The sequence below is a fragment of the Trichechus manatus genome, unplaced genomic scaffold (genome assembly GCF_000243295.1).
Source record: "Trichechus manatus latirostris isolate Lorelei unplaced genomic scaffold, TriManLat1.0 scaffold00032, whole genome shotgun sequence".
NCBI lineage: Eukaryota > Metazoa > Chordata > Mammalia > Sirenia > Trichechidae > Trichechus > Trichechus manatus.
In genome coordinates, this window is record NW_004443968.1 from 18,958,701 (window position 1) to 18,979,621 (window position 20,921).

Sequence of the window (20,921 nt, forward strand, 5' to 3'; positions counted from 1 at the left end):
GACCCCTAAAGAAAATCACCAAGGGATATCATAATCACACTCACTAAAACCAAAGAAAAAAAAGAATCCTGAAAGCAGCTTGAGAAAAACGAAAAGTCACATACTGAGGGGAAACAATAAGACTAAGCTCTGATTACTTAGTAGAAACCGTGCAGGCAAGATGGTAATGGGTGACATAAATAAACCCTTGAAATAAAAAACTGTCAACCAAGAATAATATATCCTGCAAAACTCACTCAAATATGATGGTGTCATGGACTGAATTGTGTCCCCAAAAAATATCTGTCAACTTGGCTGGGTCATGATTCTCAGTCTTGTATGATTGTGTAATCTGATGTGATTTCCTTGTGTGTTGTAAACTCCATCACTATGATGAGGTTATATGTGATCTCCTTATGTGTTGGAAATTCTATCACTGTGAAGAGGTTATACTGATGAGGTTTACAATATTAGATAGTGTCTTAATCCAATCTCTTTTGAGATATAAAAGAGACACATGGGAACCCCATATCACCAAGAAGGCAGTGCCGGGAGCAGAGCGTGTCCTTTGGACCTGAGGTCCCTGCACTGACATGCTCCCAGACCAAAGGAAGACTGATGAACCACAAGGACCTTTCTCCAGAGCTGACAGAGAGAGAAAGCCTTCTCCTGGAACTGATGCCCTGAATTTGGACTTGTAGCCTACTGAACTGTGAGAGAATAAACTTCTCTTTGTAAAGCCATCTACTTGTGGTATTTCTGTTACAGGAGCACCAGAATGACTAAGACAGATGGTGAAATTAGGACATTTCCAGATAAACAGAAATTAAGGGAATACGTTAAAAACAAACCAAACTTACAAGAATTATTAAAAGGAGTCCTTAGGTTAGAGAACCAACAACATCAGACTACAGCATGAATCAAAGATGCAAGACCACATCAGTCAGGTAATCAACCTAGGTAATCAACCCTCACGGATAAAACAAAACTAAAAGATTTACAACAGGGAACCAGAGAGGTTCATCTATAAATGACAACAATGTCAGACAATAAAAGGGAATACACAGTGTAGGCATAGAACTTTCAAATGGAGAGGAAGTCAAGAAGATACCAAGTAATAAAAGACTGGTTCAAACTTAGGAAGATAAGGGTAAATATTAAGATAACCACAAAGAAAGTTAACAAGCCTAATCATCAAAATAAGGAAGAAAAACATAAAGTCTCAGCAAACACAAAACCTACAAAAACAAACAAAACAAAACAAAAAAATCCACAAATAAAAGGAAGTCAGCACAGGAGAGTAAGAGGAACAAAGAAAACATCAGCACCACAAAAAAACAGTACTACAAAATGAAAGCAAGAAAATCACACCTAGCAATAATTACACTGAACGTAAATGGCTCAAATGCACCCATAACGAGACAAAGAGTGACAGAATGGATCAAAAAACACAACCCATCAATATGCTGTCTACAAGAGACACACCTTAGAAACAAAGACAAATATATTAAAAATCAAAGGATGCAAAAAAAATATATCAAGCAAACAGCTACCAAAAAAAATCAAGAGTGGCAATACTAATCTCAGACAAAATAGACTTTAAAACAAAATCTACCATAAAAGACAAAAAGGGCATTATATAATGATTAATGGGACAATCCACCATGAAGATATAACCATAACAAATATCTACACACCCAATGATAGGGCTCCAAAATACATAAAATAAATTCTAACAGCACTGAAAGAACAAATTGATAGTTCCATAATAATGGTAGGAGACTTCAACACACCACTCTCAGTAAAGGACTGAACATCTAGAAAGAAACTCAACGAGGTACACAATATCTAAAGGCCACAATCAGCCACTTGACCGCATAGACATATATACAGCACTCCACCCAAGAGTAACAAAGTATACATTCTTTTCCAACACACTTGGAACTTTCTCCACAATAGACCACATCTTAGGCCACAAAGCAATGCTCAACAAAATCCAAAACACTGAGATGATACAAAGTATCTTCTCTGATCACAACTCCATCAAAGTAGAAATTAACAACAAGAAGAGTGTAATGGTTAAGATTGTGTGTCAACTTGGTTGAGCCATGATTCTCAGTGTTTATATGTGATCACTCCCATGATTGAATATGCTGTGAGTAGCCAATCAGATGAAAGGGAGTTTCTTTGGGGGTGCGGCCTGTATCTGAATATAAGCAGACATTCTGGCCCTTTGCTCACTCTGGATCCTGCAGCTGCCTCCTGTCATCTTACCCCCAGTTCTTGGGACTTGAGCTGTCAGCTTATCTGCCAAACTTGGGATTCACTGATCATCACAGCCTGTGAGCAGAGCCCTGCTCTCTGACCTGCCGATCTTGGGTTCACCAGCCCCTGCAGGTACATTAATCAGGAGAAACCTTGCAGTCTTGCCTGTCAGTCTTGGAATTCATCGACCTTCACAGCCTGTGAGCGGGAGCCCTACTCTCCAACTTGCCGATCTTGGACTTGCCAGCTTCTGCAGCTGCATGAATTGGGAGAGGCTTCTACCCTGATCCATGGACTTGGGACGTTCTAGCCTCTACAATCGCATTAGCTGTTTCCTTGATATAAATCTCTCTATATATATATTTATACGCTTTACTGGCTTTGCTTTTCTAGAGAACCCAGCCTAAGACAAAGAGCAAGGAAAAAAAAATCTAATACATGGAAACTGAATAACACCCTGCTTAAAAAACACTGATTAATAGAAGAAGTCAAAGATGGAATCAAAAAATTCCTAGACCCAAACAAGAATGAAAACACACTGTACCACAACCTTTGGCATATAAGAAAGGCAGTGCTGAGAGGTCAGTTTATAGCAGTAGATGCACACAACCAAAAACAAGAAAGGGATAAAATCAAAATATTAGCTGCACAACTTGAACAAATAGAAAGAGAACAGAAAAAGATGCCCACAGCCACCAGAAGAAAGGAAATAATAAAGATCAGAGCAGAAAAAAATGAAACAGAGAATAGAAAAATAGAAAGAATCAACAAAACCAAAAGTGAGTTCTTTGAAAGGATCAACAAAATTGATAAACCACTGCCCAAACTGACAAAAGAAAAACAGGAGAGGATGCAAATAAACCAAACAAGAAATGAAATAGGGGACATTACAACAGACCCAACTGAAATAAAAAGGATCATAACAGAATATTATGAAAAACTACACTCTAACAAATTTGAAAATCTAGAGGAAATGGACAAATTTCTAAAAGCACACTACCTACACAAACTAATGTTGAAAATCTGAACACACCCATAACAAGAGAAGAGACTCAAACGGCAATAAAAAAAAGTTCCAATAACAACAACAAAAAAAGCCCTAGCCCAGATGGCTTCACTGGAGAATTCTACCAAACATTCAGAGAAGAGCTTACACCAGTACTACTCAAACTATTTCAGAACATAGAAAAGGAAGCGACATTTCCAAATTCATTCTATGAAGCCAACAAATCCTAATACTAAAAACAGGCAAAGACATCGCAAAAAAAGAAAATGACAGACCAATATCTATCGTGAATATAGATGAAAAAATTCTCAACAAAATTCTAGCCAAAAGAATTCAGCATCAGATTAAAAAAAAAATACACCATGACCAAGTAGGATTCATACCAGATATGTAAGGATGGTTCAACATTAGAAAATCAATCAACGTAATCCACCACATAAATAAAAGTATCACATGATCATCTCTATAGATGCAGAAAAGGCATTCAACAAACTCCAACACCCATTCTTGATAAAAACTCTCAATATAATCAGTATAGAAGGGAAATTTCTCAACATAATAAACGGCATCTATGCAAAAACAACAGCCAACATCATTCTTAACGGAGAGAGGCTGAAAACATTCCCCTTGAGAACAGGAACAAAACAAGGATGCCCTTTATCACCACTCCTATTTAACATTGTGCTGGAAGTCCTAGCTAGAGTAATAAGGCAAGAAAAAGAAATAAAGGGCATCCAAATTGGTAATGAAGAAGTAAAACTGTACCTATTTGCAGATGATATGATGCTATAGATAGAAAATCCAAAAGACTCAATGAGAAATCTACTGGAACTGATAGAAAGATTCAGCAGGGTGACAGGATACAAGATAAACATACGACATCAGTTGGATTCCTATACATCAATTAAGAGAACAACAAAAAGGAAATCAGGAAAACAATACCATTTATAATAGCCCCTAAGAAAATAAAACAGAAATAAATCTAACCAGGGATGTAAAAGATCTATACAAAGAAAACTACAAAACACTACCACAAGAAACCAAAAAAGACCTACATAAATGAAAAAATATACCATGTTCATGGATAGGAAGACTCAACATTGTGAAAATGTCAATTCCAACCAAAGCAATCTACAAATACAATGCAATCTCGATCCAAATACCACAGCATTCTTTAAAGAGATGCAAAAACTAATCATTAAATTTATATGGAAAGGAAGAGTCCCCGGATAAGTAAAGCACTACTGAAGAAGAAGAATAAAGTCAGAGGACTTGCAATACCGGACCTCAGAGCCTACTCTACAGCTACGGTAGTCCAAACAGCCTGGTACTGGTACAACAACAGATACATTGACTAATGGAACAGAATTGAGAACCCAGATGTAAATCCATCCACCTATGGTCACCTGATCTTCGACAAAGGCTGAAAGTCCATCAATTGGGGAAAAGACAGTTTTTTTAACAAACGGTGCTGGCAAAACTGGATGTCCATCTGAAAAAAAATGAAACAGGATGCATACCTCACACCATACAAAAAAACAATTCAAAATGGATCAAATACCTAAATATAAAACAAAAGCTATAAAGTTCATAGAATAAAAAATAGGATTAACACTAGAGGCCCTAATATATGGCATTAACAGGGTACAAACCATAACTAACAACAAACTCCAGAAGATAAGCTAGATAAGTGGGATCTTCTAAAAATTAAAAACTTGTGCTCATCAAAAGACTTCACCAAAAGAGTAAAAAGAGAACGTACAGACTGGGAAAAATTCTTGGCAATGACAAATCCAACAAAGGTCTAATCTCTAAAATCTAAAGGAAAGTCCAACACCTCTAAAACAAAAAGACATAATTCCAGTTAAAAAATGGGCAAAGGATATGAACAGTCACGTAACCAAAGAAGACATTCAAACAGCTAACAGACACATGAGGAAATGCTCTGGATCACTAGCCATTAGAGAAATGCAAACCCAAACCACAATGAGATACCATCTCACCCCAGCATTACTGGCACAAATAAAAAAAACAGAAAATAATAAATGTTGGAAAGGCTGTGGGGACACTGGAACTCTTATGCACTGCTGATGGGAATGCAAAATGGTATAACTATTTTGGAAGATGCTATGGCACTCCCTTAAAAAGCTAGAAATAGAAATACCACATGACCCAGCAATCCCACTCCTAGGAATATATCCTAGAGAAATAAGAGCTGTCACAAATAGACATATGCACAGCCATGTTCATTGTAGCATTATTTACAACAGCAAAAAGATGGAAACAACCTAGATGCCCATCCACAGATGAATGGATAAACAAACTATAGTACATACACACAATGGAATATTTTTGCAATGGTAAAGAATAATGATGAATCTGTGAAGCATCTTACGGCATGGATGAATCTGGAGGGTATTATGCTGAGTGAAATGAGTCAATTACAAAAGGACAAATATTGCATTAGACCACTACTATAAAAACTCATGAAAAGGTTTATACACAAAGAGAAACGATCTTTTACGGTTACAGGGGAGGGAAGGGGTGGAAGGGAAAAACACTAAATAGACTATAGGTAAGTGATAATTTTGGTGAAGGGTAAGACAGTATACAACACTGGGGAAGACAGCACAACTTGTCCAAGGAAAGATCATGGAAGCTCCATAGACACATCCAAACTTCCCGAGCAACCCAATTACTGGGCTGAGGGCTTGGGGGACCATGGTCGTGGGGAACATCTAGTTCAACTGGCATAACACAGTTTATAAAGAAAATGTCCTACATTCTACTTTGGTGAGTAGTGTCTAAGGTCTTAAAAGCTTGTGAACAGCCATCTAAGATACTCCACTGGTCTTACCCAGTCTGGAGTAAGGGAGAATGAAGAAAACCAAAGGCACAAGGGGAAGATTAATCTAAATGACTAATGGACCACAAGTACCAACAGCCTCCACCAGACTGAGTCCAGCACAACTAGATGGTGGCCGGCTACCAGCACAGACTGCTCTAATAGGGATCATAGTAGAGGGTTCTGGACAGAGCTGGAGAAAAATGTAGAACAAAATTCTAACTCACACACACATAAAAAAAAGACCAGACTTACTTGTCTGACAGAGACTGGAGAAACCCTGAGAGTATAGCCCCCAGACACCGTTTTAGCTCAGTAACGGAGTCACTCTGGAGGTTCACCTTTTAGCCAAAGATTAGACAGACCCACAGGACAAAACAAGATTAAAAGTGCACACCAACCCAGGGGCAAGGAAAGCTGGTAATAGGGAACCCAAGGTCAAGAAGGGGTAAGTGTTGACATGTCGTGGGGTTGGTAACCAATATCAGGAAACAGTATATGTACTAATAAAAAAAAAAAGTTTTAGAAAGCAAAGGTGTCACTTTGAGGACTAAAGTGTGTCTGGCCTAAGCCATGGTCTTTTCCATTGCCTCATATGCGTGCGAAAGCTGAACACTGAAAAAGGAAGACAGACGAAAAATTGATGCATTTGAATTGTGGCATTAGTTAAGAATATTGAATATATTGTGAACTGCCAGAAGAATGAACAAATTAGTCTTAGAAGAAATACAACCAGAATGCTCCTCAGAAGCAAGGTTTATAAGACTTGAGGAAAAATCAATCACTAGAAAAGGACATCATGTTTGGTAGAGTCAGCAAAAATGAGGGAAACCGCCAGTGAGATGGATTGACACAGTAACTGCAACAATGGATTCAAACATACCAACGATCATAAAGATGGCACAGGACCAGACAACTATTCATTCTGTTATACATAAGGTTGCCATGAGTTGGAGCCGACTTCATGACAACTAAAAACAACAGCAAATATGATAATTGATACTTATGCTTTGCTTTTGTATTTTCCTTTCATTAAGTTGTCAATAATCAAGAATTACTCTTGGAGAAAAATGTTCAAAGAAAATGTATTATCTTAAACATTGGACTAGAAGATTAATTAGGCTCATAGATACAAAGTATGAGTGACAATACATACTCCTTGCATACTTTGTACATTTATTGTTCTGTTACTGAATTATACTTCTTTTGTAAGTCCTTCTAGTTCACAAATGTTAATCTATTCATTCTTTGAACAAGTATTGAGTAGAAAATATTAAACACAGTTCTTTCTCTAATGAAAGTTACCAATTCCATATTATGTGAAAATGGAAATCTGTATTAAATATAACAAGCATAACAAGAGACAGAAAATCTAGTTTTTCTCTTGCCTCTGCAACTGATTTTTGAAGCAATACTAAATAAACAACTCTCTATATCTAATTTATGTTGTTGATGTTGTTAGGTGCTGTCGAGTTGGTTCTGACTCAAAGCGATCATATATATATATACAACAAAACAAAACACTGCCTAGTCATGTGCTAGCCTCACAATTGCTATTTTTGAGACCACTGTTGCAGCCACTTTGTCAATCCATCTCGTTGAGGGTCTTTCTCTTTTTTGCTAACCCTGTACTTTACCAAGTGTGATAGCCTTCTCCAGGAACTGATCCCTCCTGATAACATGTCCAAAGTAAACAGGGTGAAGTCTCACTATCCTCAATTCTAGGAACATACTAGCTGTACTTCTTCCAAGACAGATTTGTTCATTCTTCTGGCAGTCCATAGTATATTCAATATTCTTCACCAACACCATAATTCAAAGGCATCAATTCTTCTTTGGTCTTCCTTATTCATTGTCCAGCTTTCACATGCATATGAGGTGACTGAAAATACCATGGCTTGGGTCAGGCACACCTTAATCCTCAAGGTTACATCTTTACTTCCTAGCACTTTAAAGAGGTCCTTTGCCGTAGATTTGCCCAGTGCGATTTTTGATTTTTTGACTGCTGATTCCATGAGCGTTGACTGTGGATCCAAGTAAAATGAAATCCTTGACAACTTCAATCTTTTCTCCATTTATCATGACGTTGTTTATTGGTCCAGTTGTGCTGATTTTTATTTACTTTATGGTGAGGTATAATCCATATTGAAGGCTGTAGTCTTTGATCTTCATCAGGAAGTGCTTCAAGTCCACTTCACTTTCAGCAAACAAGGTTGTGTCATCTGCATATCGCAGGATGTTAATGAGTCTTCATATACATATACTTCATATACTCTGGCTGCTCAGATTATTTGCTCAGTGTACTGACTGAACAAGTATGGTGAAAGGATACAACACTGATGCACATCTTTTCTGACTTGAAACCATGCAGTATCCCCTTGTTCTGTTCAAATCACTGCCTCTTGATCTATGTTCAGGTTCCGCACAAGCACAACCAATTGTTCTGGAATTCCCATTCTTTGCAGTGTTATCCATAATTTACTACAACCCACACAGCTGAATGCCTTTGCATAGTAACAAAACACAGGTAAACATCTTTCTGGTATTCTCCGCTTTCAGCCAAGATTCATCTGACATCAGCAATGATATCCCTCATTCCACATCCTCTTCTGAATATGGCTTGAATTTCTGGCAGTTTCCTGTCAATATACAGCTGCAAACATTGAATTATCTTCAGCAAAGTTTTACTTGCATGTGATATTAATGATATTGTTCAATAATTTCCACATTCTGCTGGATCACCTTTCTTTCTTTGGAATGGGCACAAATGTGTATCTCTTCCAGTCAGTTAGCCAGGTAGCTGTCTCCCAAATTCCATGGCACAGACAAGTGAGCACTTCCAGCATTGCATCTGTTTGTTGAAACATCTCAATTGGTATTCTATCAGTTCTTGAAGTTTTGTTTATTGCTAATGCCTTGAGTGCAGCCTGGACTTCTTCCTTCAATTCCATTGGGTCTCGATCATATGCTACCTCCTGAAATGGCTCGATATCAACCAATTCTTTTTGGTACAGTTACTCTGTGTATTCTTTCCATCTTCCCTTGATGCTTCCTTTGTCATTCAATATCTTGCCTATAGAGTCTTTCAATATTGCAGCTGGAGGCTTGAATTTCTTCTTTAGTTCTTCCAGCTTGAGAAATTCCAGACATGTTCTTCCCTTTTGGTTTTCTAAATCCAGGTCTTTGCATATATTATTATATACTTTATTTTACCTTCTTGAGCTGCCCTTTGAAACCTCCTGTTCAGCTCTTTATTGTCATCATTTCTTGCATTCACTTTAGCTACTCTACATTCAAGAGCAAGTTTCAGAGTCTCTTCTGACATCCATTTTGGTCTTTTCTTTCTTTCCTGTCTTTTTAGTGACTTTTTGCTTTCTTCATGTGTGATGTCCTTGATGTCATCCCACAGCTCATCTGGTCTTTGGTCATTAGTGTTCAATTTGTCATATCTGTTCTTGAGACGGTCTCTAAATTTAGTTGGGCTGTACTCAATGACATAGTTTGGCTCTTGTGGACTTGTTTTATATTTCTTCAGCTTCAACTTGAACTTGCATATGAGCAATTGATGGTCTGTTCTGCTGTCAGACCCTGGCCTTGTTCTGAATAATGGTATTGAGCTTCTCCATTGTCTCTTTCCATGAGTGTAGTCTATTTCTTTCATGTGTATTGCATTCAACGAGGTCCACATGTACGGTCACTGTTTATGTTATTGAAAAAGATATTTCCAATGAAGAAGTTATTGGTCTTGAAAAATTATATCATGCGATCTCTGGCATCGTTTCACCAAGGCCATATTTTCCAACTACTGATCCTTCTTTGTTTCCAACTTTTGCATTCCAATCACCAGTAATTATCAGTGCATCCTGATTGCATGTTTGATCAATTTCAGACTGCAGAAGATGGTAAAAATCTTCAATTTCTTCATTTTTGGCATTAGTGGTTGGTTCATAAATTTGAATAATAGTCGTATTAACTGGTCTTCCTCGTAGCATATAGATATTATCCCATCACTGACAGCATGTACCTCAGGATAGATCTTGAAATGTTCTTTTTGATTACGAATGCAATGCCATTCCTCTTCAATTTGTCATCCCCAGCTTAGTAGACCATGATCATCCAGTTTAAAATGGTCAATACCAGTCCATTTCAGCTCACTAATGCCTAGGATATTGATATTTATGCGTTCCATTTCATTTTTTATTACTACAATTTTCCTAGATTCATACTTTGTACATTCCATATTCTGATTACCAACGGATGTTTTGAGTCATGCTACATCAGCAAATGAAGGTCTTGAAAGCTTTACTTCACGTCATTAAGGTCAACTCTACTTTGAGGAGGAAGCTCTTCTCTAATCGTGCCTTCCAACCTGACGGGCTCATCTTCTGGCACTATATCAGACAATGTTCTGCTGCTATTCATAAGGTTTTCACGGCCAATTTTTTTAGAAGTATATCTCCAGGTCCTTCTTCCTAGTCTGTCTTAGTCTGAAAGCTCCACTGAAACCTGTATACCATGGATGACCCTGCTGGTATTTGAAATACCAGTGGGAAAACTTCCAGCATTACAGCAACATGCAAGCCACCACAGTACGGCAAACTGACAGACAAGTGCTGGATCTCATTTATAAGTGGTATTATATTATAATGGAAAAAGCAATAACTTTGATTTCAAATACACCTGGATATTCTTAATCTCAGTCAGTCACCTATAGGTGTGTGTGCACATGCATTACTTATTTATCAGATTGATAACTCAGTAGCTCTATAGATCGGTAGACAGATAGATAGATCAAACATATATACATGTCTTTGGAAAAGTTATTCATTCTCTTTAAATTACTGGTTCATCATCTGTAAAACAGAAATAATAACATCTATATTTCTGGATAGTTATGAGAATATATGTAATGGTTTAATACAAGGTCTGATACATATTAATCTCATTGCCGTCAATTCGATTCTGGCTCATAGCAACCGTATAGGACAGAGTAGAACTGCCCCATAGGGTTTCTAAGGCTTTATCTTCACAGAAGTAGACTGCCATATCTTTCTCCCATGGAAGGCTGGTGGATTCAAACTACTGATCTTTCAGTTAGCAGCCAAGTGCTTTAATCATTTTGCCACCAGGGCTACTTTGTACATACTAAAACCTGACCCGTTGCCATCAAATCGATTCCAAATCATAGTGACCCTGTAGGACAGGGTATAACTGCTCCATAGGGTTTCCAAGGAGCACCTGGTGGATTTGAACAGGCAACCTTTTGTTAGCAGCCATTGCACTTAAGCACTACGCCACCAGGGTTTCCTTGTACACACTAGGTTCCCAAAAATGAATATGGATTATTTTCATAATATATAAAATTAGAGTGTTGCACTAGAAACTTAATTTGTGGTTTGAAAACTTTAATGTTCATTAGAATTATCTGGGGGGAGGGGAGGAGTCAAAACACAAATCGTCAGGTCCTCCTCCCAGATTTTCTGATTCATTAGGTCTGGAGTAGGGTTCAAGAATGCATTTCTAACAAATCCCCGGGTGATACTGATGTTGGTCTGGGAACCATACTGAGAAACATTACACTAGATAATTTTTGTGTTAGACTCTTTTGAACTATAATGTACAAGCTCATTTGTTAATTTAGGTAATACAACTTATCATAATGTTACACAGGAAAGTAAGAAAACCAGAAACAATTTCTCAGTAGCTAAACAATTCAGCAATCAGAGAAATGGAACATCATTCAAGATAAAATGGAAGCTTGACTTGATGTCCTCTTAATAATGGGAATTCCATTGCTTCAAAGCCCCAGATATTCAGCTTCTTCCTGTCAGTTTATTGTGTCTATCTACTTTCGTTTTAGCTACTGACTACTCTTTCTCCATTTACTTTTCTATCTCATTGGCCTCTGCTTATTCATCTTCTCTATGTATCTTAATTCAACAAAGATGTATTGTTTGAATATTCCTCTTTCTCCTTTTTGCACTCTTCCAAGAATGGGAAATTAACTAGATTAGTTAGTCACTTTCCAACAAGGTGTCTCTATTGGACATTGTTCTCAATATTGGACACTTAATAGGTTCTTGGAAGATCTATAGATTGCTTTTTTGGGTTTAAATGCTAATTCCCGGACCTATCAGTTTTGGCTAGGACATATGGGCAACATTATACAAAGCATGATAACTAATGCACAAGTAAATACTTCTGAGCATTTTATTCAAATAGGGACTAGGAGCATGGCAAACCCTCAGAGTACCACAGATTCCCTTCCAATAAAATTCCAGGTTGTTCCTGATTTATAAAATCCATTTCTCTTCTTAGATATGAATATGAGAGAGGAAGGCCAGATATACAACTCACTACCCAAAGAGTTCATATTATAAACTCAAGCTTAATTCTGGTGGGCATTGATAGAAAAAGGTATACAGTAGCAGATAGTTTTATACAACAGCTATACCTTGCAGTACTGTGGCTCTTAGGTAGCCGTAGCCCATCACAGAATTTGTCTACAACAAGGATCTCTATCACATCAGAGGAGGTTCAGGCTAGCCTGTGAGTGTGGTTTTAAACTAGGTTACATTCTCTTACATGTGCTTACTATGAGTCTGAAATAAGGGAAGGAACAGCAAAATATAAAGTTTAGGGTATAAGGCCACAGAAAAGTAGGTTGAGGTTCAGGGTAAGGCTGTAGTAGCAGTGGAAAGCAAATGTTAATCAGGAACTCAATGCAGTACCTCTGTAATATGGTCTGAGAAATCTAAAGGAGATGAGAGGAATACTGAAGGGAGGAAAGAGTTGCTAATGACTCAACCAAGGTTCACTGAATATGGGGTATTCTAGAATTTTGTCTTTCATGTGGTAAAAGCATTACTCGCTGACCTTATCACGGTTGCATGATGGGAAACAAAGATATTATCAGTAACAGGCTTTGGTACCCACAGGCAAATAGGAGAAAAACATAAGATGAGGAGGACACCAATATGCTTCTGAGAATTTCTCAAGTGTTTCAGTCGATAATTTAACTTCTCACTTGCTCTGGTATTCTTTTTGCTAAACAAATATAATTAGTCATAGAAAATAAGTAATGGTTTTCTTCATCAAATCCATCAATAAGGGTAACATACCCGACCTCGAAAATGCTGCAAGTTTATTCCAAGTTTAAAAATGGTTCAGCTGACTGTACTGGAATCTCACCTGCTCTGCTTCTATGAAAGGCAATTTATTTAGAGTCATACTTAGTGGATAACCCAGAGACTAGAACTAGTAAAACAACCTAGCCTAAAACTGGTGACAAGACAGCCAAAAACCATATTATTTAGATCAGAATGTACATTGATTCTACGTTCTATGATCGCAATGTATTTGCTTTCAAAAGAAATTCAATATTTTGACCATCAGTAGTAAAATCTCAAAATAATTTGGATGCTAGCTTCCTTTGATATATTCTGTCAACTATTAACAGTCACACCAAGCAATGAGTAACATCTCATAGTTATTTATTGCATACTTTGTCCCTCATAGTTAACAAAGTTCTTTCATATTACAGTGTTTCACTGACACTTCTTTGATCATTTGAGTCCTACTTTGTGGAGCCCTGGTGGTGCAGTGGTTAAGCACTGGGCTGCTAACCAAAAAGGTCAGCAGTTCAAATCCACCAGTTGCTCCTTGGAAACCCTAGGGAGCAGTTATACTCTGTCGTATAGGGTCACTATGAGTCGGAATTGATTCGACAGCAACAGGTTTTATAGACAGAGTCCTACTTTGTCTATCTCTGCTATTAACCCATACAACTTAACACACGAGATGGAGAAAAAGAGGGTAAACATCTGTTCTCCACACATTTGAAAGGAGCTTTTCCCCTATGAAAACTTATTCCTCACCTCCATAATAGCCAATGTTTAAGATAACACATTTTATTTTCTTTGCTTTTTTCTTTTTCATGATTTATTTCATTAACCTCCAAGCTTTTTGTTTTGATTCTTCAAAAATGTTTTACATTAATTTTATTTTTATAACACAGAAACCTTTTGTTCTTAGTCACTGTCCTACTACTTTCTATTCTTCAAGCTCAATCCTATATACTTTTACATTTATAACTTTTAACCTCATGGATATTGTAACTTAATAAAAATGCTAAATATTTATCTCTGTTCTAGTCTTTTATCCTTTATTTTACTTGTGTCTATTTTATCTATTTTCGAACTCTTTAAAAATTACCTTTACTGTCCTCCCATGATGAATTTTTTTTATGTAATTATCAGCAAGAGAAATGGTACTAGTAGAGGGAATCCATTCTTAAAACAGCCACTTCTCTGGCTCCCCTTAATAAAATTCACAACAACTTAAGACTTTTAAAATAAAATGTATGCTGAGAAAATCAGAAGGTGCGTATTTCAACCAGCTCTTAGTCAATAAGTCATATAACAAAGGTGATACACTTGCTTAAATGATTTGCTTGCTGGAATGATTTTCCATCACTCCATATGTCAGCAGCTTCTAAACAGCCATTGGACTGAAAGCAAATGATACCAACTAAATTCCATGAGCCAGGAGATATTGAACTATATGACTAACAGAGAAAACAATAGCTATTTATTCAAAACCGAGTTTCTTACATTGCTCTCATACCAGTATTTTTAATGTTTTTTTCTGGTTATTACCCACTCCTCTTGTCACGATAAGAGGAAAATCATGTTATGAAGTTTTCCCTTAATTTTTTTGTGCAGTTTCCTTGCTTAAGCTAAAGTCATAAATATCTCAAGTTGGTGTTCATATTATTTATGTATTTATTGAGTTTTACTATAGACTATGCACTGAGCTATGTACCTCACTTGCTATGAGGAAGGTACCATTATTGTACCAATTTCTTAGCTGAGGAAAGTGAGACTCAAAGAGGTAAAACTGCCATATTTCATTTAATCCAAAATGCCATCGACTGTAAGGTATACCATTATTTTATGTAACACCAAGAAATAACATCATTGTCCCTTAAATTATGATGTGATGCCTTGAGAAAAGTCATATGGTATGCAACTATCAGTCTCATCAGTTTTTGAAATATATTAAATATATTAAGAAGGACATGTCAATTTTTTCGGACTCAGTTGCACTGCTTGGCCCAATCCTTTCACAGGCATCTCAATAAAAAGCATAATAAAGCTGTCTCTACTGCAGGGATCCTTTTTTTACTTAAGTCCCACAAATCACTTGGATGTTACTTTGCAAGAAAATGGGAAATAGTGATCATTCCCCCAATAGCAAGTATTCACTAAGATAAAAATTATACCCTACTGCAATTTCTGTCTTTCTACATACAGTGTCTTTACAATTCAATGTTGAGATATGGCACAATCCTTTTGAACACTTAAACAGCAGTTACATTCGATATGTATATCACCACTAAAGAATATAACTTAATTAAAGCAATGATAATGTGAGCAGCTATGACCAAGTATGTGCATACTCAGGCAAGTCTACTATGTCACAGTTGCATCCTGGCCTGCAGTTATTTCAAGACCTCATCAATTTAAGACAACCCAATTTAAAGGATGTTAAAATGTGAAGAAAAAAATTTGTGTCATAATGAAATACGGAAATTTGCATAAGGTCTCACCAATAGTAAATGCTATATAATGTGCATGCTGGGTAGTCCTATAGCAGCTTGTCCTACTAAAAGATTAGAACCCAAAGATAAGGAGAGACCTGATGTGCCACTAACCTTGTCACCCCTTGGATAAATATGTCCACGGAGCACAAAGAGAAGGCTACAGCTGGCCTTCTATAAGACTTCTCACCAAAGGAGAATAGGATGCTACTCTTGGGTGGTTAGAGTCTCTGTGTACAACCTGGCTTTTGGGCTTAGGTAAAAGTAACAGATCCTACCAGGGAAAATCGCTCTGTGAAAAAGGTCTACCACAGTGAAGCATAAACTCACATTTAGTCCCACTTCCTATTCAATCCCAGAAAGTCATAGCAACCTGACTGAGGGATTAGACCCACTACCCAGTGCTCCAACTCTACTCTTCCCTTCATGAATCTTTTGTAATCCTCATTGTCTAACTTACTTAAACGTAAACACCAACCAAACAGGGAAAACTGTATGACCCTTTTATGATCAAGAATAGAGCAGACATGCTCTACTTTAATTTCATCAACGTGGCTTAACAGATGTGCTCAATTGTGACTCTCAGCTTTAGCAGGTGCTAAAACATAAAACAAGGCAAACGGTGAAACTTTAAAAAATCTAATAGGCTCCCTGAAGTATGGCCCATTATCCCTAAGTTTTCTTCCTGAAACAGCTGATGCAATGTTAAAGCCAAGAGTCTAAATATGTGGACTTTTCTGTTGGAGCTTAATGTTACATGGCTGTGAGATGTCTACATTTTAGAACAGTTGCTTCCCATATTACATGATTTTTATTTTTTCTGTCATTTTTTAAGGCTCTAAAAGCTCAGACCATGCTGATACCAAGAAGCTTTTTCTTCCCTCTTCTTCTTCTTACTCAAACCATTGTCAATAGCCCTGAATTTTATAAATACCAAGTGATTCTTTAATTGGTTTCTGAAATTGGAGCCTCACATAGTACAGCTGCATAATAATGCAAACATATATAGCACCTAGGGAAGACTTCCTGAAACAGTATCCAAACTGTACCTGATTTTTCCATTCTTGTCCTACTTTAATCCATTTTTTACACAAAGTCATGTTTAAAAGTTCTTACTATGTTCAAAATTTGTATCATGTTCCTATAATGTTATTCCCTTGCTTAAAATATATTAGTCGCTACCTATTGCAGAAAGCACAGAGCCCTGGCGATGCAGTAGTTAAAAGTTTGGCCACTAACCAAAGGTTAGCAGTTCAAATCCACCAGCTACTCGTGGGAAATCTTATGGGGCAGTCTACTCTGTCTTATAGGGTTGCTATGAGTTGGAATTGACTTGATGGCAACAGGTTTTTTATTGCATAAAGGAGCCTCGGAGTGATGCAAATGGTTAACACTCTTGGCCTCTAACTGAAAGGTTGGATGTTCAAGTCCACCCAGAGGAGCCTCAAAAGAAAGGCTAGGTGATCTACTTCCAAAAAATCAGTCATTAAAAACTCTATGGTGCACAGTTCTACTCTGATGCACGTGGAGTCACCTTGAGTCAGAGTTAATTTGACAGCAAATGGTTTACCGCATGAAGAATATAACTGAAAGTTCTTACCATGTACCACAAGGACCTGCATGAACTAGCCTCTCTAACTATCTCCAACCTATTATTCTATCATGTTCTCTACCAAGACCTCCACCATAGGTCTTCTATAAACTGAACATACCAAAATCTTTGCTGCCCCAAGATCTTTCCATATGTGTCCCTTGTACTTGGAATTTTCTAAATCCCCATTCTTCACATGGCTAGCTACTTCTCATGCTTTAGGTTTCCTATTTAAATGCTCCTTGTTCAGAGAAGCCTTCCTTACCACATATCTACAGTAGGTTTCATACAGATTTTCTCTACACAGTTTTTTTTTAATTTTTTTTTAATCTGAGATCCATACAAGAACCTAAGCTCCATAACCAAAACCAAACCAAACCCATTACCATCGAGTCAATTCCAATTGATAGCGACCCTATAGGACAGAGCAGAACTGCCTCATAGGGATTCCAAGGAGCAGCTGGTGGATTTGAACTGCCGAATCTTAACCACTGAAACACAAGGGCTCCTATCTGTAAAATGAAGAGGTTAATTAAAAGACTTTAACAGTCCCATACAATTTATGTTTATTTTCTTAAATCCAATATCAGAAAATTATACAAGTCAACACAATTGGCTTGTCAATGGAAAATATTTTACTTTACCAAAACAGAAGTAAACAAATCCTTGATACTAGTTCCAAATTCCAGATGCTCAAGTCTAGTATCAGGCCAGTTAGGCTGATTACGTTTTTCAGCTTTTAACTTTGCTGTACCTATATGTTAACAAGTAAAAACATATGACTCATTCAAATAACTAACACACATATATAAACATATATACACACCCTAATAAACCCAGGTTGTTCTACAATGACAAAAGTAATTCTTCTAACAAACTAAAGTCAGTCCAATTAATTAAAAGACATTCCTCTAAAACAGTGCTGTCCAAAAGAACTTTCTGTGATAATGAAAATGTTTCATAGCTGCATTGTCCAATACTTTAACCACTAGTTACATGTACCTATTCAATATCTGAAATGTAGTTACTATGACTAAGCAAATGAATTTTTAATATTATTTAATTTAAAATTTAAATAGCCGTATGTGGCAGGTAGCTACTGTATTCAATAGAACAGCTCTAGAACATAAAAGAATAATCTTTAATATTACAAAAAAATATTTCCTGCCAAAAAAATATACCATCATTAGGAGATTTTATAAGATTTCTCTAATTTTAAATGTAATTTTAGTGTTTCCAAAAGAATTTTAATAGGTCTTATTTTATCTTACAGTAATTTTATGTGGTAGTACATGTATTAAATAATGCTAGGTAAATTGACTTAAATATGCTTCATGATTTTAAGAGAACTTATGAACTCTAGATATAAAGCATTTACTTTTTAGAAGAAAATAATGAGAAGCAAAAATATGTACTAATGAAAGTCTGATATTTAAATAAAATAATATTTGGCCATAATACTACTTCATTCATTCAAATAACACTAGAGCATGACACTGTATCTCTTTGACAGACCACTAAGGGTAGAAGAGGCATATTCACAAAGACACGTAGTTTAGTTGTGCTCTGAGAATGTGGGAGGGTGGTGGGACTACTGCCTTTTAAGAAATTATATTTTTATAGTTACCTGGCATATTATGTGGAAAGCATGACAATGGTATTAATGTAGTCCATGCAATAAAACCAGCAAGAAGAAAATCAATCCACCAAGTCCACAGCCAATGTGTACTATCTTCTCTAAGTTTAGCTCTTTAATTAAAAAAAATGAAAAATTTCAACTTTCAGTATCTTATTACAAATAAAGCCATAATCCCACACACACTCACACAAAGAGTATGGACACTTTCCTGTTAATGTGTTGCTATGGTTGTTTGGCTAGTTATTTGTTTTGTGAGATGGAGTGACTGTGAGTCCTCCAATTATGGGATTCTCTTTCATCTTGAAGCATTCTAACTTTTTCCCTTTTCCTTCTTTCTCCCTGAACCTTTTCTCTACCAGAAGCTATACATTTGGAAGATTACTATCCCTTTGAATTTCATATCTCCTTTAAAACCATTCTTGCCTCTTTAAATCATACACCTAGCCTTTTATGGCATGCCTGGTCCTTTAAATTACACAACTGGCCCTTTAAATCACATATACTTTGAAATTCCTTTCCTACAGTCCCTTCTCTGAACTTTCAGATAAAAGCATTAATTTATCCTTCTGGTGATCAGTCTTAATCATCATTAGTACCCTTTGTTAGCCTCTATCTTCTGTCTAGGGAGCCCTGGTGGTGCAGTGGTCAAGGTGCTCGACTGCTAACTGAAAGGTCAGCAGTTGGAAACCACCAGAGGCTTCGCAGGAGAAAGACATGGCAGTCTGCTTCTGTAGAGACTTACAGCCTTGGAAACCCTATGGGGTCGCTATGACTCTGAATCGACTCAATGGCAGTGTGTTTGGTTTTTTGAGTCTTCTGTCTTCTCTGCAGTTTCTCTAAGTTTGTCTTTGTTCATCACAAAGTCTTGCAGAGGGCATGAAGGCATAGGAATCTGAGGGATCCTGTGCTGATATTTGTTGATTTTTCTCTTTTTACTCACAGTTATTTTGCAGTTTCAGCATTCTTTCTCTTGGAGTAATGCTGAGGGCTTGGCTTTGTGGAGAATTTTCATAGTTGTGAAGTTATTTTGTTATCACTTGAGAAAGAGATTGGGGAAGTTGATTACTACACAGTCACCACTGCCTTCAGTTTTATACACATTTAAGACCTTCTTCAACCAGCCATAGTGGGAAAATATCCACGATCACACCAGCCACAATTTCAAGGTGCTGGTTTCTCATGGTTGACTCTATTGCCAGCTAGGACCTAGAGGTAGCTCATTTACAGGCCTCACCTTTCATAGAATGACAGAAATGTTCCCAGTCTTATTCAATGATGCAACAGCTCCTTATCCATTGCTAGCATTATTCAGGGATACAAACACCTACTCACAATGTCATAAGGTTGCATTCTTGATTTCCATTGTCCAGTAGGCATATATATCTGAATACACGATGACTAGGGAGTTTCAACTCCAGATTGCTACTAGGACTGCATGTTTTCACTTTGATTATAACCTTCAGAAATCTTCCTTTTTTTTTTTCCAATGGAATCAACTAAAAACCTACCAAGTCTAGACAAAGAATTGAGTGACTTATACATATAAAAGTAATTTAGAAATCAATAGATTTTCCTCCTTAGAAATAATTTCATTCCTAGAAATAACTGATTGGAAAATATAATAATATAAAGACCATTCACAATACTAAGGAAATGTATGAAATGCCTAGGATTAAGCTTAATGCGATATATTTAGTAAGGAAAATCACAAAACTTTATTGAAGGCCATAAAAAAAGAACAGAGAAAATAAAGCAACATACCAAATTCCTGCATGGAAAGATATTCTCCCCAATTTAATCCATAAATTCAAGTAATTCAAATCAAACTAATTTCATTAGAATTTGAGATTATCAAATTCATATGTAAGAGTAATTTTGCAAAAATAACCCCTAAGAACATCTAGCTCAATTGGCATAACACAGCTTATAAAGACAATGCTCTACATTCTACCTTGGTGAGTAGTGTCTGGGGTCTTAAAAGCCTGTGAGCGGCCA

The 20,921-nt window shown here is 36.7% G+C and overlaps 1 protein-coding gene across 1 annotated transcript in view; it reads right to left on the minus strand.

Moving 5' to 3' along the window:
• The window catches only part of SLCO6A1 (solute carrier organic anion transporter family member 6A1), a 125,749-nt gene that overhangs the window by 80,609 nt on the left and 24,219 nt on the right, over positions 1-20,921 (minus strand). The window contains exons 5-7 of the mRNA XM_004375070.1: positions 18,915-19,036; positions 17,948-18,041; positions 8,584-8,599 (exon numbers count right to left, since the gene is read on the minus strand). Coding sequence (XP_004375127.1) covers positions 8,584-8,599; positions 17,948-18,041; positions 18,915-19,036 — 232 coding nt within the window. The remainder of the gene's footprint in view (positions 1-8,583; positions 8,600-17,947; positions 18,042-18,914; positions 19,037-20,921) is intronic.